This window comes from Sinohyriopsis cumingii, chromosome 1, assembly GCF_028554795.1.
Source record: "Sinohyriopsis cumingii isolate HCF-2022 chromosome 1, ASM2855479v2, whole genome shotgun sequence".
Classification (NCBI taxonomy): domain Eukaryota; kingdom Metazoa; phylum Mollusca; class Bivalvia; order Unionida; family Unionidae; genus Sinohyriopsis; species Sinohyriopsis cumingii.
The window spans coordinates 78,039,552-78,061,214 of record NC_142961.1 but is presented as its reverse complement, the minus strand read 5'-3'; the positions used below and the strand labels follow the sequence as shown (position 1 = coordinate 78,061,214).

The 21,663-nt window shown below is 34.1% G+C and overlaps 1 protein-coding gene across 1 annotated transcript in view; it reads right to left on the bottom strand.

Moving 5' to 3' along the window:
* The window catches only part of LOC149807172 (trifunctional enzyme subunit alpha, mitochondrial-like), a 104,491-nt gene that overhangs the window by 17,972 nt on the left and 64,856 nt on the right, over positions 1 to 21,663 (bottom strand). Inside the window, exons 12-16 of the mRNA XM_089963061.1 lie at positions 21,405 to 21,514; positions 12,443 to 12,613; positions 10,132 to 10,267; positions 4,734 to 4,820; positions 3,848 to 3,935 (exon numbers count right to left, since the gene is read on the bottom strand). Coding sequence (XP_089819187.1) covers positions 3,848 to 3,935; positions 4,734 to 4,820; positions 10,132 to 10,267; positions 12,443 to 12,613; positions 21,405 to 21,514 — 592 coding nt within the window. The remainder of the gene's footprint in view (positions 1 to 3,847; positions 3,936 to 4,733; positions 4,821 to 10,131; positions 10,268 to 12,442; positions 12,614 to 21,404; positions 21,515 to 21,663) is intronic.

The window sequence follows — 21,663 nt, the reverse complement described above, 5'->3', positions numbered from 1 at the left end:
AATGACCTATTCTTCTCCAAATCATTCTCTATTCCTATATTTTTTGTCAATTCTAATGGTGTCTGAATTGGACAAATTTCACTATGTATGCATGTTTATATCTAGAAATCAACAGAATGTTGAAAGTTGTTCAAATGATACTGTAAACAATAAATAAATAGTAGCTGCTTGATATAATTTTCACGTTATAAATAAATCAGATACTTCAAGATAAATTTTTAAACAACAGTCTGAGAGTCAGAACTGTTAAACAAAGTCAAGTAGTTTAAGACAGTTATCATAAAACAGTAAAAATGCTTGTTGTGGAGCTGGATCAGGAAGATTAATAGAATCTTCTGTATAGAAAATCAAACCAGAAGATATAAGATCTTTGCTAGTAACCATGCTTGCCAAGTCACAAGTACAAATCTTATTCCAACTGTGTTAGACTTCCCTATCCTGTCTACATATGTAAACAAGATTCATTTAGTATTTACTGACTGCTCCAATGGCCTAACTGGTTGCAGCATCCACCTCGGATGTGGGAGGTCGCAAGTTTGAACCACAGTCATACCAAAGACTTATCAAAACGGTATTAGCAGCTGCCATGCTTGGTGCTCAGCATTAAGAGGTTAGTGTTTGGATTTGTTGGCCTGGTGTCAGGATAATGTGAATGGGTGAGACATGATGCTACATGTCTGCAGCATGATGCCCCATTGCTAGACATTATAAATTGCCACACTGCAGTCATCATAGCTATATGACTCAAATTGTTAAGACTGGGGCTGGGAACTGTAAAATGAGCTGCATGGCAAGCAGCAAGCACCAGTGAGAAGTGTGCCATGGTCCAGGAAGTAGTATGCTTTGCAGAAAAGGAACACAGCCAAGTTTCAATTGTCATCATGAAGAAGCTGGGGGACTGGTTATGCTGGGAAGCTACGAGGTCACGGAAACCATCTTGGTGCAATGCTTGCACAGTTGATGCCCAGAAAATCATCATCTTCTTATGCTCAGTGTAAGATGTTCTCCCTACAAAAACAAACCTTAAGACATTGGGACTAACTGACGACCCAAACTGTAAACTTTGTGGGACAGAGACTTGCAAATTTAGAACATGTGCTGCATTCCTGCAATGTAGCTCTGAAAGATGGTCGTTATTGTTGGTGTCATGAACAAGTGCTTGCTGAGATTGCTGCCAGTCTGGGTCCAGACAGAAGAAAGAAACATCAGTGAAAAGCACATCCCAAATTCATCTGCTGTTGGAGAAATTGAGAGGCACAAGGGAACAAGACAGAAGCAAGAAGCATCTTGAAAACAACTCAAGATTGGGAAATATAGGGTGATGCAAACAAACAGCTTATGTTCCCAAGGGACATTTGTAACTGCAACTTCAGACTTGATATTGTACTATTGTCAGGAACTACCAAACAGGTGATTTTGTTGAAACTTACAGTGCCATGAAGGGAAATTGACCAAGTATCAGCCACTCATCCATGACTGCCATCAGAATGAATGGAAGACCTGGAATCTACATGTTAATAGGATGGTGTGGCTTTGCAGTTCAGACCTTTTGGCATGACTGGGGAGTCATTGGGATTACAGGCTCTAGCCAGAGGAATTTAGACACAAAGATTCGCAAACAGGCCTAGGTTCTGGCAAAAGAGACAAGAGTGATGAAAAAGCTAATCAGTTACAGGCCAAGTCTAATCAACTCAATTGGTGCACACCTGGAGAGCTTTTAGGGTCAATGCCAAAATACTATAGAAAACAGGATCCTCACCTGATGACAGAAATGGTTGCAGCGCAAAACTAGGCATATATTACTTTATGTCAATAATGTCTACCAAGTTTTTTAAAAAACAACTGATCAATCTACTTGGCATAATGGTATGCAAACTATAAGCAAGATTTACTAACCTCTTAGACTGAAGAGCTTTACAATGTGCAAAACTACACAACACCAAAAACGAAGATTTTACAACAGAAGTGCTTCAATAAGCATCAGCAATTTTATGCGTTGCAAAATCACATATTATCACTCATTTTGGAAAAAACTGTGCTTAGATTAAAATTAATTCCATGAGATGTATTAGACTGACTTCATTAAGTCAAGAAAATGAACAAAGTAATTGGGCCAAGTGTTTGGAACTATTTTGTTGTACTCAACATAAAGACCTGGCCTCAGAGATGATTGGCATAGGGATATATCCTATACTGGATAGTAAATCACCAGATAGCAGAGTTGCTTATTCTGCAACTAATAAGACAGAGTAATTTAAAATCATGGAAATTTTTTCAGTTGCCATCTTTTTTAGCTTTGTTTTTTTTCTCTCATAAAGATGACTGCAAAGGTTTATTTGGTTAATGTTATGTTACTAAACAGGCTTGGTGATTGGTTAATTACTGCAGTCAAATATTTTGTTCTTTTTCTGCAAGGCAAAAAGCTGCCTAAATTACTTACAGATGAGTATGTCATTGTCATCTTTTTGGACTGATGAAGTTATGCTATATTCAAAAATATATAAACAACCCATGATTGATAAATACACAGTAGCAATATTAATGAGCACATATCACAAGTCCGCAACTTTTGAAATCTGTTGTGTTTGTTATTATTATTTTTTTTAAAACTCTTGTTTTGGTCTACTTAAAATTTAGAGGTATACTATGAATGAATGTGCATTGAAACAACTTTTCCTGTTAATCTGGAATGGATGGATTGTTCTGTTCTTCTGTCAAGTGAACTCAGCTCTGCTTTTCTGCTTGTGATGGACTGGATTTATTGGGTCAATTCCATACAATGTACATGTGATTTGAGAAGTAGAGGGATGGGCATCGATGGATCAACTGCACCTGTGTTACTGTTCTGTCAATGATTGTTTGGTATCATGTGGGAAAAACATGAATTCTTTTAAATGAAATTATCAAACAGACACTATGGAATATCACATTCATTTTGTTTTGAGCACAGTAAGGAGACTGGGATTTCTGTTGGAAATGTAGTCAAAATAGCAGTACAATTTTGCAGTGTTGATCTAGTTTGGAACCCATGACATGGATCATGTCATCTGGATTTGCAGAACTAAGTACATTTTGAGGAAATTCAAGATATTTCAAAATAAAAGTATACTTATTGCAATTCTTATTACCAGCTAAAGAAGACAGGTTTCTGCCCTGTCACTTGCATGCTCTTTGTTTCTGCCCTGTCACTTGCATGCTCTTTGTTGGAGGGACCACAACAATGTATATGACCTATATGGCTTCTATTTCTAACCTAACACTGTATTAGAAAAGTTAAATGGAAAATTGCAAAGTAGTTTTTGTGTGTGACAGTCCACTGAGCCCCCAGAAATAAGATTTCTTCATCACCTTGGCATATTGGCTCTGAGGCTTTAGTTGCATTTTTTCCCCTCAAATTTAGTGTTTTGACTGACTCGTTAAACAATGCGAATATCATGTTATTTTTGCTTGTCTGAAAGTTTCTTTTGTTACCCAGTAAACTTGACCAAATTCTCAACTTTAAAATCTCTACTTTCAAATGGATGAAATAGCTTCTTTAGTTCATTCAGAAACAAATCTAAAAAAACCAAAAGCTAAAGTGCATACTACATGAGCGAACATGGCTTGTTTACAAAGTAGTTTCTAATAGATGATACTATTTTCAGACAGACATATTGTGCAGTATGAAGCTGTTCAGTATGAAAAAATACTGCATCATTCTGACAATGTAAAGTTAATGAAGAAAAAATGAGTGTTCAATAATATTACTTCAATATCATAAAATTTAAATAATTTTTGCTTGAAAGTTTAATATATGAATTTTACTTTTTAAAAACAGTATAAAAACAAACAGTTTGCTAGCTTGTACCTGCTGTATCCTTTGATGTTTGATCTGTTGTAATTATTTCCAGTAGTTGCATTTTGTCTACAGGTGAGAAATAATGCATCCCAACAACCTGAAAAAAAGGATCACAAATGTTTTGTAAATTAACAAACAAGTTACATGTTTTTATTCATGATATCTGACCATGTGCATTCACTGTTAATTTACCCAGCATGTTACTTTAAATGTATAGTTTTTGCAGAGCTTGATCTTCTCCTATTCTGTATATTCAACACATATCACTCATCACACATATATCAAACTCATCTACTTGAGACTAATCTTTTTTACCCATATAAAACAATAAGAAAAGTATGGAAAAGATAAAATCCAAAAAATACAAGATGAAACCATTTCTATATAAATTCTGACCTTGTAGTTTAAGAAAGCTAACCTTTTTGCCAATATCTTTGTTTTTATGCCTTTTAGGAGGGATTTTTGTAACATAGTAACTTTTTATATTTTGTTTCTTGGTACAGACTTATTTTTGGTAAGAGGGAGTTGTCCTTTGGCAAGATTTTTACTTTTACCATTTTTGCCATATTTTGTTAACCTAAATACACCGAAATTAAATAATTACTTTTCACATCTATCATGTTGGAGAAGACCCACAATATTGTATGTCACCCTTAAACAGTCAAGATAAATATAGAATTAAAAAAATGTGCAGGCACCAATAGGATACTGAAACAAGCCAATGAATTTCCAAAGCAATATTCAATTATTCATTTATTTATTTTAATAATTTTTCTTACAAAAATCCATGATGATCTGAAGTCCTTTTACCTAAGGTTAAGCTTTAATAACATTTACAATCCCAGTCTAAACACTGAGCAGTTTGATTTGTTTACCTCTGAACCTTTTTACCTACCTTCTCTGGTCTTTTACTGGCCTGAGCAATCTGCTTTATTGGTAGTGCTGACGTATTTGTGGCAAATATACAGTTCTCTGGTATATTCTGTAAATAAAAAGTGACTTAATTAAACTTCTGACCTCATCATCATAAACCTTCCAGCTAACTGTGCAAAACCTTATTTCTTGTAATAATTTATTTGAATAAAAATATTGGATGTACTGTATCAGGCTACCAATAACTTGCAAATGTGCATCCCTGATGCAATGAAATTAAGAATGACACATTAAAACCCCATCGTAAGAGTCCTGTCAGACATTAAAAACTGCTGATCAAAAATGATTTCCAGCTTATGGAAAAGGTTAAAGTTTATCTAACATACAGCACTTTGTGTCTTCAAAATGTAGTATAGTTCACTACCTCATATTCTTCCTGCCTTGCACTCCACTATAGGTACAGTGGAATAAAATGCACAAAGGCTAAGGGAGTATACCAATCAAGGAAGCAGACTGTTTAAAATACTACTCGATGCTTGGATCAGAAGTGCCTCAAGAAACAGAGATATTAATGACAAGCAATTTTAGGTCTAGCCATCAGAGAAGCCATCCATGAAATCAAAGACATGTAAAGTAAATAGGGAAAAAGATTTCAAATGGTGTACTTTGACACAGGAACAAATATCTATGAAGAGCTGCACCTGCATTGCAGTGAAATAAGGTCAAATTGTAATGCATGAGATTGCAATTGGCATTTATTTGTCATGTTCATTGTGATGGTATAAACTTACAGCAAAAAGAGATCAGAGAAAGATAGATCTGAAAACTGCAGTTACAAACTCACAGGATGCAAATACATCTGCTTTATGTCCACAAATGGGAGTTGCACTAATTTTGGATCAAGATAACCTGTAAGACTCCATGTTCTTGAGTCTATTTGGTGCTCAGGTAGGAATTTATGAGCTTCCAGTAAGCATGACAGGTACTTAAGAGTTTGCATTAAACACATCAGCTTGTATCATTCCTTACACTTTTCATATAAATCATACATGTACTATAAAATCTACAACATAGGACACTGCATTCCTGCACAACCTATTCAAGAAACAAAGTTGATATTTCAAGCTACATTTCATGCACTGTAATAAATTGGTATCAATGTTTAACTCAGATATTTGATTTTTTATGCCTATCCAAAGTTTGGCTTACTATCATACCATTAAAAAATACCAGACCATTTTCCCACACTACCACTTGACATAACCATGATCGTGTCTGCTTAATATGCGAGTACAACGCACTGAATGGAATAGTGCCCTCTCAATGGTCAACTGAAAATGACATACTGCGTCAAATGATAACCTGATTTTCAGTCAATCAATAAGGGTGCAGTATTCCATTCAGTGCTTTGTACTTGCATATTTTGAATTTTTCTGAAACAGCTGAGACATCTATCTCTGTTGAGCAGTTTGAGCAGCTGTAACTTGATTTTACTGATTTCATTTACTTTTAAAGTCAAATATTACTGATGAGTTTATTAAACTGATTCTACTTCAACTACTGCGATCAAAAAGTGGCATAATCGCTAAGTGGCTTAGTTTTAGTATGGTTACATTAGATGCATCCACATACCAATTTTCTTGAGTGGAGGGGAAAATAATGTCCAATATAAAAAAGCTAAAAATAAAATAGTACTGAAAAGAGCATATGGTACACCTGTCTTGTGATCTTTTCCCTACTAATGACCTTAATCTGATCAAAGGACTTTACTGTACACTGATGTGCGGATCTGAGCAAAGTTTCATCAAATTATGTGGGGGTTAAAAAGCGACAAAAAATGAAGCATGCCACTAACTTGTATTGTCCCTTATAGTGACCTTGACCTTCAGACAGGGGGTATCACGGAATATGCAAGACAGTACCAAGTCAAGATATATATAACAAGGTTAAGTATCATTCAAATATTTTCACTGGTTCCAAAGTTATACCTGTGCATGGATATTTTCCCAATGAAATGACCTTGACCACAAGCAAAGTTGTGTGGATATGATATGTGACACAATGCCTAGTCATGATATATTGAAACCTGACTACCTGTCAAATGTTTTCTTATCAAGTACATTTGCATTTATCATTATGCTTGGAGAAAATACAATTGCCTTCATTGTTTACATTGCCTTCATGTTGAAATGTTTGTACCTGTTTCAAACGCAAATAATTTTAACTGTAGCAAAAAATTATAAATATGAATCTTCAATAAAAGGAATGTGATTTTGCATATGTATCTTGTATATAAATAATCTGTTAAAATATTCATCATCTGAGGAAATATTTTTGATGGCCAGTTTGTACAAGATAGCATTGTAAAGTGTCTTCACTTACCTTCTACTCTGAGTAGAGAAAACAGCAGTTGTGTCCATTTGTCTCCAGGGTTAAGGTAATACTCACGTATTTTCATAAATTTTCTTCACCAGTGCAATGAAATTGTTCACTTTCAATGTTTAATCTACTTATAAATGTGATCTATTTTTTCTATTTTTGCTATATGAAATCGGGCACCATTGTAACATAGTAACTAGTTTGTACTGGCCATTCAGCTTTCCACTAGAGGGTGCTCGTGTTAATAGTTTCATACATTCTTCCATTTTGGTAATATTTGTGAACATTAATGAATTTCCACAAATTTGTTTCCAAGCACTCATAAATGGGGGAGATCTATTGTTCTCGCAGTTGTGGTTCAACTGGGTTCCAGTGAAGTTCTAGAGACCAAACAAACTGCTAAATAATCAAAAATATTTCTCTCTCTCTGATCTTGATGATCAAAATTTCTTCAAACATATGGTAGACTAGTTACTACGAAACATTATATTATTAAATATTGAAAGGATTTTAGGCCTTGATTCATTAGTAATTCTGACCATTCAAGTGTTTTCACACTTTACATGTTGCCAACCACTGGCCAAGAACAGTCATTGGTCATTTTCCAATATAAATTTTGTCATTGAAACATACTACCAATACTGAATATAATACTTCTCTGAAATTGTTTCATCATTTATTTCCCTCATCATATCATATAAAAGTTTCCATAGAAGGATTTGACTGACAACACTATCACTACAAAATAATGCAGTGAGTTGTATCCAACCCCACGACACACTAATGACATGAGGTCCCAGACTGTGCCTCTATTCTATTTACCATTTAGCTCTAAAACTCAATCTGGTTCCAAATCTTGATTGGACTTATCATTTAGCAAAGCAAAGACCATCAACTTATTTTTCTGTGCAAGTTTTGAAATTAGGATTATTTGAATTAAAGATTATGTGAATCATTAAAAATAACTGAATATTTAGGCTGTTATTCACTTGCTATTTAACACTACTACCAATGTTGTCATTTCAACATGCTTTGATTATCACACCTGTTAGATTCATCATTCTGCACATTTGCTAATATCATATTTTGCCATTTTGAATATTAACGTTTGAGAAAATTTATGTAAGCCTAAAAGCAATATAATAAAGTGTTATTATTTGTTTGTTTTGTTCTGTACTATTATAATATAAATAAGAACACTTGTGGTGAAAGCATCATTTCCTGGCACTACAATATAATACACTGGAGAGATCTAGTAATTAAAAAGGTTTGAGCTGTCCATCTATTCCATTATATTTGGCCTTGACTCCCAACCATTACAATACAACTAGTTAAAGTTTCATCAAAGTATCTTTAGTTATTCAAAAGTTAAACTCCAGATAAAGACAAAAACTAGAGGTACATTTTCCATTGCTGTGACCTTGACACTTTCCCCATGCATATGGTGTGGGTATAAAGGTGATATAGGTTCCATGATTTAGAGGACATAATAACATACTGTTGAAAACATAAATCAGTCAGATATGAAAATCTAATTCTAGTCTGGATGAGTTTCCATTTCTGAAATGCATATATACACCAAATATAGGAGTGTAGGTGACAGAGTCATGAGTATTAAAGGTGTAATGGATGAGTAGCTCACAAAACAAAAGTCACTCGAGCTCAAAAATTACATTAGAATGGTCCAGTTTTGGGATAATTGATTTACTTCCTCAAGCTAAAGCCATACTCCAATTTTTATGAGTGTAGCTCACGATACATAAGTTGTAACAGACAGCTAAAAAAAAGATACTTAAGTATTATAATTAAGTCCAAAAGACCTGGTTTTGAAACAGGTGAGTTACTCTACCTGAGATGCATCCACACAATTACTTTCATGCACTGGTGAAATAGGGTCCAAGATAATAGTAAAATGAACAGACAGAAGAAGATATAGAAAGTTACTCAAGCATGAAAATTAAAATACACAGATTGAGATTTAGTATCAATGAGTTACTTTCCTCAACATACATCCATATACTAAGTTTCAGGTGCATGTTAAAAAAGGTCCAAGAAATCAATGGTGTAATCAACAAACAAGCACACAAATGAACAAGCAAAATTACATATCACCTTCAAACTTCACTGGCGAGGGAATAAAAATAGATGAAGATAACCATGTCAAATTTTAGTATCTCACAAAAAAAAGTGTTTTATTGTATGTAGTATAAATCAAATAATCTTTACTAACAGTATAAGAACTTATTACATATTACTGGTAGTAATGGAAATACATGTAGTACAACTGCTTTCTTACATGCTACCATATAAGAATCTCGTCTTGTTAGTCTTGCTACAGCACAACTAAGAAAAAAAAAAAGTTGATCTGTGCATATATTTGGGATCTTCATATATCATTCTTTGTAGCTTTTCAAGTTTGATCAGATTATTGTAACTGGCTAAGTTGTGCCAGTGTCTTTGCTTTGCTAAGTGATAATTCAAAATGGTGGTTTTGACTAGATCATTACGGAGAGGATGTCATGGCAAGTATGCCATCTTCATGATACCAATAGATTGAGGAAATTTCTCCATCCCCAAAGCACCAATACAGATTAAACAGAACACTAGGTCTCACCTGCAATTGCATTATAATGAAACCCTGATGACTGTAAAGCATTTTAATAGTGTTTAAAAACAGAATCTTTGTATTGTTTTAGTTTGTGTATTTCCAGTCACTGTCCAAAAAAGGTGTACCCTCCTGCTATCCACTTAATCCAGACAAGATCATAAATCTACATCTAAACCGAGTTTCTCCTTAAGTTTCAAATTATTGATGATATTTATCTTAAAACTAAGAAACAATTATTGCAATTTCTTTAGAAATTTATAAAATGAACATCATCTAGAGATCATATTCATTAAGGAATCATATTGTTACATCTTTATGTACATATACACATATTCACCAATCCATCTATTAATACATTTTGTATTAATCCACCTTTTTATTCACAAATCCATGAAAAGAAATTATGCACACATTTTTATACTAGCAAACTTACTGCTTCGACTTCCTTGACAACTCTGTGTTTTATGTTGATATCCTCAAATACTGCCTCAATCACCATATCACACTGTCTGAAGTCGCTATAGTTTAGAGTTGGGACCAGGTTGGACATTACTGAGTCCTTCTCAAAACTGAAATGAAAACAAGAGCTACAGTCGTAATCAATCACAAAAGAACACGAGTTTGCTTGACAGGAAATTAAAATGAAAAACTTCTGTTTTTAAACCAAACTTTGTAGATGGCCCTTCAGGGGTATAATTCCACTGATTGATATGAAATGCGAGAAATCAACCTCATTCAAAATCTCCTTTATGCCTTAGTAAAGACGTGTTGTTGAAAACAAAGTCAGGATGATGGGTAATCAGAGGGCATAACTCTTCTAAACAAGAGGCCAATGTGGGCCTGATACTGTATTGCTCATCTGGCTTATATAACTTAACCATTGATCATATCAATAAGCAAGCATATGTTGTACTGCCAGAATATATTCTAAGTGAACTATCCTCCAAATTTTATGTCAAGTTGACTTTAACTATTTGAGCCCTTGGTGGAAGAGTGGTCTAAGGCGCTCGCCTTTACAGATCATACCTCACCTACACTCTGGTTTTGAGGGTTCAAATCTCTGGCTCAGCCAACATGGGAATGTGAGAACATCTGCCAGTAGCTTTCTATGAGATGGTGGTCCTTCCTGAGGTTTTCCTGTATTCTTCCTCCGCCTGATTTACTGTCTGCCTATCATGTGCTGAAAAATGGTGTTAAACCCACACAAAAAATAACAAAAACTTCTCTTATGTAGTATAACCTGATGCAATTTCTTTCTAAAGACCTTCCTCATAAATGAAGTCATGCATGATCCTGATGGTAATAAATCTAATAGATCATAAATATGGCCTTGAAATTGGTAACAAGCTCATCCAATCAGATCCAAAATCACATATTAATATGCACTGATCATGCATACTTTAAATACTAAGATCTTGATGGCATAAATATGTATTCCAAAATCACCTTTAAAATATGTATTGATCTCACCCATTTTTGAAAGTCCAAATTTTTTATGAAAAAAAATATATTCCAAGTCTGATCATAACTGGATCAGAAATATGGTTTTCTGAGTGGTAACAATCTCAGATAATCTGATGCTTGATCAGTTCGCGGATATGTATGCATCTTGCTCAATAACAAATTGGTACAAAATCTTAAAATCAGCATATATTTCAAGTGTGATCGAAATCAGGCCTGAAATCTGGCCTCCAGAGTGGAAGGACCCAGAGTGGCCAAGTGGTCTAAAGCCCTCACCATTCCGGATCACTGCCATCTCACCTCTGTCTGCATGGGTTTGAGTCTCAGGCTTGGCTAAAGTGGGTACATGAGAAAGCCTGCCAGTAGTTTATTGTGGGCTGGTGGTTCTTCCCAGGGTTTTCCAGGTTTCTTCCCCCACCAATTATACTGGCTGCCATATATAGCTGTGCTATCTTGTGCTGAAAAATGGCATAAACCCTACAACAACAACAATATATCATGGGGGTTGCAGAATTATGCTATTTAAAAGAAGTGTAAATGGATGTTATAAGAAGAGTAAACAGATGGACTGATGAATGAATGCTCCAATGGATGGAAAAGGTGAAAATGAATCAAACACGAAGAATATTAACTTAGTGAAAAGCAGCACTAAAATAATAATAATAATAATAATAACAATAATAATAATAATAATAATAATAATAATTCTGAAGTCAAACTTAGCATATTGCCATAAATTTTACTAAATGAAAAGGCTGATAATAGCTGCTAAATATTCACAAAGTATGCTAAGTTCCAGAATTAATTAGAAATTATTACAAATGCAAAACTTCTAGGACTAGTTTAATACAGCTCATGTATCTTTCTAATGACAATGAAGCAATTTATATAATGAATTTTTATTAAGTAATCATTTTTCTTATTAAAATTGCAACCAAAAGTATGGACAAAGGAGAAGTAGGTGTTCACTGACAATTTAAAAAAAAAAAGAATATTCTATACTTGGTAAATTGAGATACACATTAACAGGAATGCACCAAACTGCATTGGAAATATTCCCTGTGGCCAGGATGGCCCAGTGGTGAAGTACCTGCTTTGTATTTCAGCAGTCCCAAATTCAATAGCACCTTTAAACCATCTATTATTGATTATCTTCAAATAGAACACTTCTTATTAGCAACATGTACAGTGTTTAAAGTACAATGAATAATTTGCCAGATCTTTTATAATCAAGCCTGAACATATAAATTTCTATCATATGAAAGCAAGAATATTATTATCACCTTGTCATCTTTTTCTTCTTCACAGCAGAATCCATTCCAGTCTGGATTTGATCCTGGCCCCTTGCAAGTCCCTCAAGTGAGATGTCTTTCATGTAAACTGTCATACCCTTATCTATTGACACACCTGCAATACCTGCTCCCATCAATCCAGCTCCAAGAATTCCAAGATTCCTGTAAAATGTATTCAATAAAAGACCACATGTAGAAGCAGATAAACTATATGCCCTAGTGGACAAGATATAGCTTACCAAACTTAAATATCGCTTAACAAATAATCATTTCACTAAGACAACTTCTGTAGAATTGTAGGAATACAACATGTGTATCTCCCAAACTGTGCATCATGTCAACTTACCATTTTTTAACCAGACTGATATAAATTCTTTTCCCAAGATAAATGCAGAACTAACAAACAGTCTCTTGCTCATCATCATCATATAACAACTTTAAATGCAAAACTGACATATGAATCTTTAGTTTGCGGTCACAAGGCTTTCATAAAAATTGAATTAAAATTCTTGTTTTTGTTTCTTATCTCTCAGTAATTACATTTAGAAGTGTTTCAATAATGAAATATTTTTCAATTAAAAGCTAACCCCCCCCCCAAGAAAACAAGTAGCAAGGATATTAATGAAGTAACGGGAATACCCATAATATTTTTTTATGAAATACCATAAAAAATGCACAGTACATGTGATAACAAAAATGTCACATTTCAGGCATATGGTTTTACAAGAAATGTTTTCGTTGGAGCAAAATGTATTGGCAGGGGTGGTGGGGTAAAGGTAATTTAAATAATGTAATACTGTGGTTTTACTAAGTTTTGTACTAAGTTTTGTTTGATTTTGGTATTGCCCTGGAATCGGAATTCAAATGTAAAGACCAACTAAAAAATTATCCACATATTATGAAGATCTTCCCCCATTTTACCACTGTCTTTCATTCCTAGAGATCATCAAATCTATTTGCTGAATCAATGTCATTTCTGTAATCTGATTGTAAAATATTAGTTGTTGCATAGGTTTTATTTGAACTCTTTAAAAAAATGAATTATAAAACATTTGATATTGTTTCAATGTATATGTATCTATAAGGCATTTAGTAGCTGTAATTTCCAGTCACTGCCTTAAATCACTATGTTGTGGAAAAAATATATATAGAGAGAGAAATGAGATAAAGCACAAGATAGTCAAACAATAGAATTACTGAAAATCAAAGAAAGAATAATAAATCCCAGTGTATGTAAATTAGGTTTAATAATTTTTTAATAATTTTTTTTATTCAATTGAAAATGTCCAAAAATGTCATTCCTTATGAAAGCACATCTCATTTTATCCATGCATACTTAATCCCAATGAACTTCATTACTGTAAGATACCAAAACCAGAACTACTGCTAGAAACACAAGCATTAACGAAATTCTAATTACAGCATAGAATAGAAGCTCACACTTCACTGGTTTTTGGACAAAACCACAGAATCAACATTGTGTCAATCAAGTCTGCTAAAACACATAAATATTTTACAGGTAAATAATCCTAAAATTGTTGAATTAAAAAAGTCATGTAATTTCAAAGTCATAGATAATTAGGTCCAATCTTTCAAGCATTTTAGTGTTAACCATAATCATTCATTCAGCATGAATCAGCTTTGATGCAGTTTTAAGGTTCAATAATACAGTACACTGATCTTTGACAGTGATGTCTTACTTTTCTCTTATGGTTGCCGTGATATATTTTGAATGCCTACTGTGAAAATGGGAATTTAATTCTTTAATCTTTATTTTATTGTAAAAGCTAGTGGATGAAGTTGCTTCATACATGAGACAGGCTCAAACAAAATAGTCAGTCCACTCTTTTTCAATGTAGCCTCTCTACATTTTGATGGGTTCTGAACAAATGAAATGTCACTGCTTGCTAACTGCATTATGGAATGGACAGTTGGCCATGTGTCTCTACATTCGTAGAATGTTTGTCCAAACTGACAGGGATCAAAGTTGAATTTTACTAACAACTCTAAAGCCACCTTGTTAATGTCATGATTATCAGAAAGAAACTGATGATGCAACTTTATAGTCAGTGTTTTAAGGAGCGAGCATACATGTACTGTAATAACCAATTTGCTTAGAGTTGTTGACTTTACTTAGTTAATGACTATTTCACTGCTGATAGACTCCAAATCCAAATATGTCCTGCCTGGTATTCAGCCCAATTCGACTACTGCAGGAGGGCAACATGAGTCAAAGGGACTGATTCATATGATTTCTGTGTTTATGCAAAAAGGTACAATCTTACATAATTTATATCTGAAGCTGTGCTGGACCTGTCATGTAATTCTCCAGGTTTTCATGGTCTTTACTAGAGCTGCCAACAATCTAGACTCACAATCAGTGAAAAGAGGGATACAAATTAGTGAATTTTGAACACAATTAGTGAAAATTATACCATGACACTAGCTCCATCAACTTTGAGGGTCAGTACTGCATTATATGAAAATCCCAAAATAAAACAGTAACATAATATTATTTACATTGATTATGTGTACAAATTTATTTGCAGCCACATTTACTGATATACACAAACTTCAGGTTATTTGTCATAATATGATGCAATAGCAAACTTCCTTGAATGGGCTATGGTAAATTTGTTTTCAAAATAGTTCAGGCTTCTTGCCAGCTGTTTAATCTTGGTGACTAAAATTGTTACAAATTTTCAGCAACTAAGAAGGCACTAAAGTTGGTCTTATTTTACTGAACAATAGGAAATACTCTTTCACTATTGCTGATCTCCAGCTGAGAATGGCAGGTTGTATTCAACAGAAAACTCACAAACAATACTTCACATTGGTAGCTTGTAGGACTTGAGTAAGTGGCTTCAAGTTCTCCTAAGCTGAAATCTGCTGTGGGTACTCTTAATTTTCCCAAAATGTATATGCTTTTTGTTAGTAGTGTGCTTTTTCACATCGTTCTGCCACATGTCCACATATATTATTATATAGTACATGTATGACAGGTAAATTGTAAGCAATGATACGAGCCCCTATGTACATTTCAAATTCTAAAACTTGCAGCACACTACTGTGCAAAAAGCATAATGTCCATCGATGTTTCATGGCTGAATGCAAGGCCAATTTTGGTGTACTCCAATCTATACTTCATTTTTGTAAATACATATATTTCCCTTGGAGGTGAAAACATTTTAACTGTAGCGTAGCTTAATTATGAAATAGTATTAATCCAGAAGATGAAATGTCGAACGATTAACAATTAGTGGTGTCGGTGCATGCACGACAAAATATGAACTCGAGCAAATTATGATATATGCTAATCTTTCAATATCTCAAACATTCCCATACTCAGAAAAGCTGTCTTCATTTAGTGTTTGTTTTTTTTTAAAAATTACGACTGCTACGAATATGTACCCATGCCATAAAAAAAAATCACTTGGGCCCCGTTTTTCCCCCATAGCATTTGTAAAACTTATTTTCTAAATATAGATTATATACTTTACAATGCTTGCTACAGGGCAAACTGTAACAATTGGATCTAGTTCTTCTAACATCGCGACTAGCAAATACCGTGACCGTTATTGGTGTCAGTGACACTGCTGCTATTTTGACAAGCACTTAATGGAATAAAGTTATTTTATTCCTGATTTAAGCTGATTGAGAATCCGGGAATTCATGATTTTTATGCATGCAGTGCGAATCTTGAATCGCTATTGAGAGTTGTGAAATTCATGCCAAAATCACTAGGGTTGGCAGGTCTGCTTTACCTTCAGCCTTTGTTGTGCATTTACTATCTTTTATAAAGACACATTAAGCCTATCACACACATTCTTTATCTGCCATGCAGACTTTTTTCCATTGTGGCAGCAGGCAGACACAGCATTGTACCTAATGAAGGCATGAAAGAAAAGGAAGCTGTTTTACTTCTCATGGCATATTGCGAAAAATGATACAATGTACTGGAATGTTGCTCCTTGACCAAAAGCTATCAATAGTTTTTCAGGCTTAGATCCTTTCGAGGAAGCAAAAATTTGCTATCATGACATCTGTGTCACTTCATTGATCTTAAGGACCTTGTTGCCGTCCATTATTGCATGTTGGCATGTATAAAGTGTGGGTATTGGCTTCTGCATGAGAATAGAGAGAGAAATTGTCCAGGCTGATGTTTAGACTGCTGATGGCATTTTCTCCTCTTGTGATAGTAGCAGATCTCTATTTTGTCATTATATCGCTCAAGAAGCTTTGCCCATTTTTAAAACAATCTTATTTGTTCCTGTCATCCTGCTCCTATCTTCTTGACCTTGCTTAGATCTTGTTTGAACCTTAAAACTGGATGGTCAGTATACATCAAACACAATGTCAATTCTTTTGTACTTGGTGCAGTATGCCTTTACTGTGGGAAGGACATTCATCCTGGCATACTCATCAAATATGCTTGCTGTACTTTGTGGCAGATTATTCATCAAAATGCTCGTTTATATTTTTGACAAAAATATTCCTTTGGGATTATTGTGAATTCATTCAAAGACATTCTGGATTATATCACTGTGATATATCAAGACAGTTGGTACATCAACCTAGTCCAAAATTACTGATACATCAGCACATTCAAGATTATTGGAATTTATTCAGAACATTCTTCATGTTTGAACTTGCGACATACATTTTGGATTTGATTCACAATATTTTAAGCTCAAAGCAACCAAGATGAAGTTGAAATAAAAACCTTCAAACTGCTCTCAACTGACTTCAAATATCATGCAAGGAAAATGGTATAATCTTCAATATGGACAAAACAAAAAGTCTTGTTGATAACTAAATGGCAGAAAAGAGCGAGATTGCAAACTGATATGCTGCAAGTTCTCTATGATAACACTAATCTGAAAATGACATGGTTTGATAGATATCTTGGAACATTTGTAGATAGAATTCTTGGAACATCTGTAGATAATAACTTGCAATGGTTTCATCATATAAATTATATTTCAAAGAAAATAAACTCTTATCTTTGGCTCCTAAAGAAAATCAAAGTCTTCATTCCATTTCATTACAGAGTTACTTTTTACAAATTAAAGTTACATTCAACTGCATCTTGACTACTGTAATATAATTTAGGGGGAACACAAAGCAACAAATATGAGAAAAATTTCCAGACTCTAGGAAAGGGCATGTAAAATCATACTTAATCAGCAAACAGAAAATGTTCAAACTGCAATTCTTACATTCAAAGTATTACAAATACATGAAAGAATATTTTTAAGAATGACCAAAATAATGTACAAGGTATTTGACAATGTATTTAACTTTTCAGTTACATACATACAAAACATTGAGAAAGTTAACCTGAAGCTTTCATCCTTATGCTAAGGACTTCATCATCAGACTGACGTGATCTCTACTGATTGTCAACATCGCTTGATGGAATGGTGAGTGATGTTAACAGATTGTCCCAGTATGTGGCAGGTTGTAAAGGCCACAATCCCTGTTCAGTGTTGGTTTGTGCGCACAGATGTAAATCAATTCCTTAACCTCCTGCCTGAATCAGGCTTGTTCTCAATCTAGGATTTTTAAGGAGCTTCAAGTTATAATATGGCCAGGGCAAACATTGTGGATGTGCTGTGATACCTCAGACAAGCTTGAACTTGGTCTTCGATGTTTATTAAATCTCATTTTCAGTGTTCTTTCAGTTTCCCCAATATAGTCATGATGGCACTGACTTCCACTCTGTCCTTCACACTTAATGTGATAGATAGGTCCACCATTCCAATGAGTGATGTTGACAGTCAGAAGAGATCACATCAGTCTGCTGATGAAGTCCTTAGTGTCAGGACGAAAGCTTCAGGTTAGCTTTCTCCATTTTGTGTGTGTATGTAATTGAAAAGTTAAATACATGAATATTACTAAACAGTTATGCTTTCACCAAGTATAAGGTGTTTACAAAATCTGTCCCCCGCTTACCTAAACACATTTCCCAGTAAATATAATCTACTGGAATCCAAAATCTAAGCTCATTAAAAGAGCAAAATTTCAAAGTACCCAAGCCAAAATAGGAGCTATTCAAAATTGTTTTTAATTTTTTGGTGTGCATATCTGGAATAACATTCTACATTATAATAAATCATCTCCAAGCATCTCTTCCTTCCAAAGTAAGTGTACTGGATGGATGAAATCATAAAAAATGGTGTACTTATTAAAGTACACCAAACACCTCCTGTGCTTCATTTTCAATTCTGCAGCAACATAGCATTTATGTGAACAGTTGTATTATTATTATTATTATTATTAAAAGAACTGTAATTTCCTTCATTTTGGTGTGTGATTCAAGTGTGTAAGTTGGGTTATTGAGCATACAGTGTGGCCTGACTTCAGTTGTGTGCCTACAAAAAAAAAAACTGCATGCTCCACTGTCATTTCCACATCTGCTGGACATAAAAGGTAAATAAAAAAAGAAGCCAATAACCTTTTTTTATATACTTTTTATATATTTTGTAATTCATTCTTTGCACTTTCAGTACTGGTATTGCCTTTTCTGACAAAATAGTTTTTCTTACTTTAATAACTGCTAAAAATAATGTACATTCAACTAATTCATTTCTTGAGCACAAGGGAACAGCCAATATGGTTAGCTATGTGTTTAGATCATGTACAATTCTATAAGTAGAATATTTAGAGAAATTTCAGCCACAGTAAATTAAAGTAGCATAGAAGTATGCCAACATTCTCTCCATTGTGCATATTGCAAATGCAAACAGTTTCACCATATACCTATCTCTGAAGTACAAAATATCTCTATAGAGCCCCAGTTGTTCAGAAATGCCTGCAGGTAAAAATATGGTGGGACTGGTACTGTCATTGCAAGAATTCAGCTTACTTATAGAGGTAATTATTTCAGATAATGCCAGTGAATAGATTTCTCTGTCAGATAAGCCTCAACCACACTTCTCATGGTTAAGGTGGAATGAGTATATTATACAATACTGCTAAGCAAGCTGGATGGTACTTCAACTCATGTGCCCAAAGATCTCTACCGCTGTGTTTTGCTAGGAACCTTCCTTTGGCAAGTGTCCTTGTATATTCATTAAGTCTGCCATGGAGTTTTATGGTCACTGCTTGTTGCAATGCAGATTAAGGAGTCCTTTTCTCATATAAAAAGCATGTGGATGATTGAGAAACACTATTTCTTGACATTTTGCTGCAGCTAGGAACTGTCTCTATTTCAAAAGCAGGTGCCCTTTTCTGACCATGTTGTAATTTGAATGTCAGTCAATAGGTTTGACAATATTTTACTTTATTCTTAGGAATGTGCCTTCTATACCACTACCTTTATCCACTTTGGCTGGATCCATGATGATGGATAAAGTATTGATAAAATGAAACATAGAAACATTTGTTACAATGCTTTTATAGCCATTTTGTTCTGAACTGTATGAACTGGTGGTGATAAAGGCAGAATTTTCTCCAGTCAGTCTTCCAATTTTTATTGAAAGTTACCAGAAAGGATCAATTTGAGTGGTTGACATTATTAATTCAAGGCAGAGGGTTTATCCTTTTACCACCTTTCATGAAAGCACATTAATGTATAGGATACAGCTAGGTTCATGACTTTGCCCTAAACCTAACCCTAAAGTTCATCCAGTGCCATTTAAGTCCCATGTGATCTGTACACCATTCAGATAACTAATGTCCCATCATCCTTGGCTTAGCTTTCCTGTGCTCTGACAAGTTTGAAAAATTGTAAAATCAGTTACTCCATGCTCATCAACATATGAATGGACACTAAATTTATCCCAATTGGACAACTTGGGTCTCTATCAGTACTGAAATTTGAAATCATAGGTGGTCATCTAGAAAAATGGATGTCAACATGGATTTGCAAGCGGCTAATGTTTTTTTTCTAAAAAGATTCACCATTGTAATTATCCCTAGCAAGTTCCATGTTTGTATCATAATTTGAACAATTCCAGTGAAAAAAATGCACTTATCTACTCTACTACTACTAGGATCTTCTCCTCCAATGAAACAAAATGCAACATGCATTGGAATTATTCTACAACCTTGAACCTGTAGGATGAAATTGCCCAAGTGGATTAAGAAACCAGACTGGGATCATATTGCTGTTTATTCTGTATCTCAAGGTACTAATTGGAGAAGAGAATAATCTCCTTGGACTGGGAACTAGTGGCAGGAAGTGATGTAGCAGTACAATAATGGCACATAATGTAATACTTCTAATAAAGTCAATATGAGAAAAATAAAAAAAGTTGTTAAAATTAGTAGATTCCTTTTTACATCAATACACCTGGTTTGTACTAGCCTGAAATAGAAGATTTTCTCTAATATTTTTTATTTCACACTTTTTTTTCAGTGATAAATTACAAATTATACATTTTAATCACAAGGTTTGTTATTATTGTAATATTTTAATGCAAATGTTTTTGATCACCGTTTCTTTTAATTACCATAACTGCTTGCAAAATTTATTAATCTCTGTATTTCCAATAATTCAATATTGGTCCCTTATTTTCCCCATATGACAGGCCCAGACCCCTTTGCCAATCCCACAAGAAAATTCCCTGCATTGTCATGTACTCGTAGTAATCATGTTCCCTAAGGCTGGAATCCAAACACTACTAGCAGTCTTCACCATTAGATGTAATTATCTATTTCAGTCATAAAAGTTGTTTTCACATAACTATGATACTGGGAAACAATTTTTACTGCCTGTTCTCAAAATATATTTAAGTTTTTTTTTATATAAAAATCTTCTACAATTTCAATGATTACTGAATACTTTACAACAAATTGCACATGTTTATTTTGACATGTTAGTATCTAATTTCCACTAAACTCTTTCAGATGGAAAAGATTATTCACATTCACTCTGCTATTGTCAGAATGCATACATAAATAACTGATGCAAAATACAAAATATAGAATTGAAAGGTCTTGTCCTTACTTAACTGGTCTTTGGGGATTTCCGAATCTGTTCTTCTTACATAGAGTCTGACCATGATACAAGCCTATCAAAGCCTTGGAATGTGTGGTCATAGCAAGCTCTCCAAAACCCTAGTAGTAGAAAAGAAAAGTAATTTGTTACTAATAATGTTGACAGTCTGATCATGTGTTCTGGCCAGGAGTCTTCACAAGTGTCAAAATGGCCCAATTAATATAGATATGACCATTTTCATAATTTTGTTTTAAATTTCATAAAATAT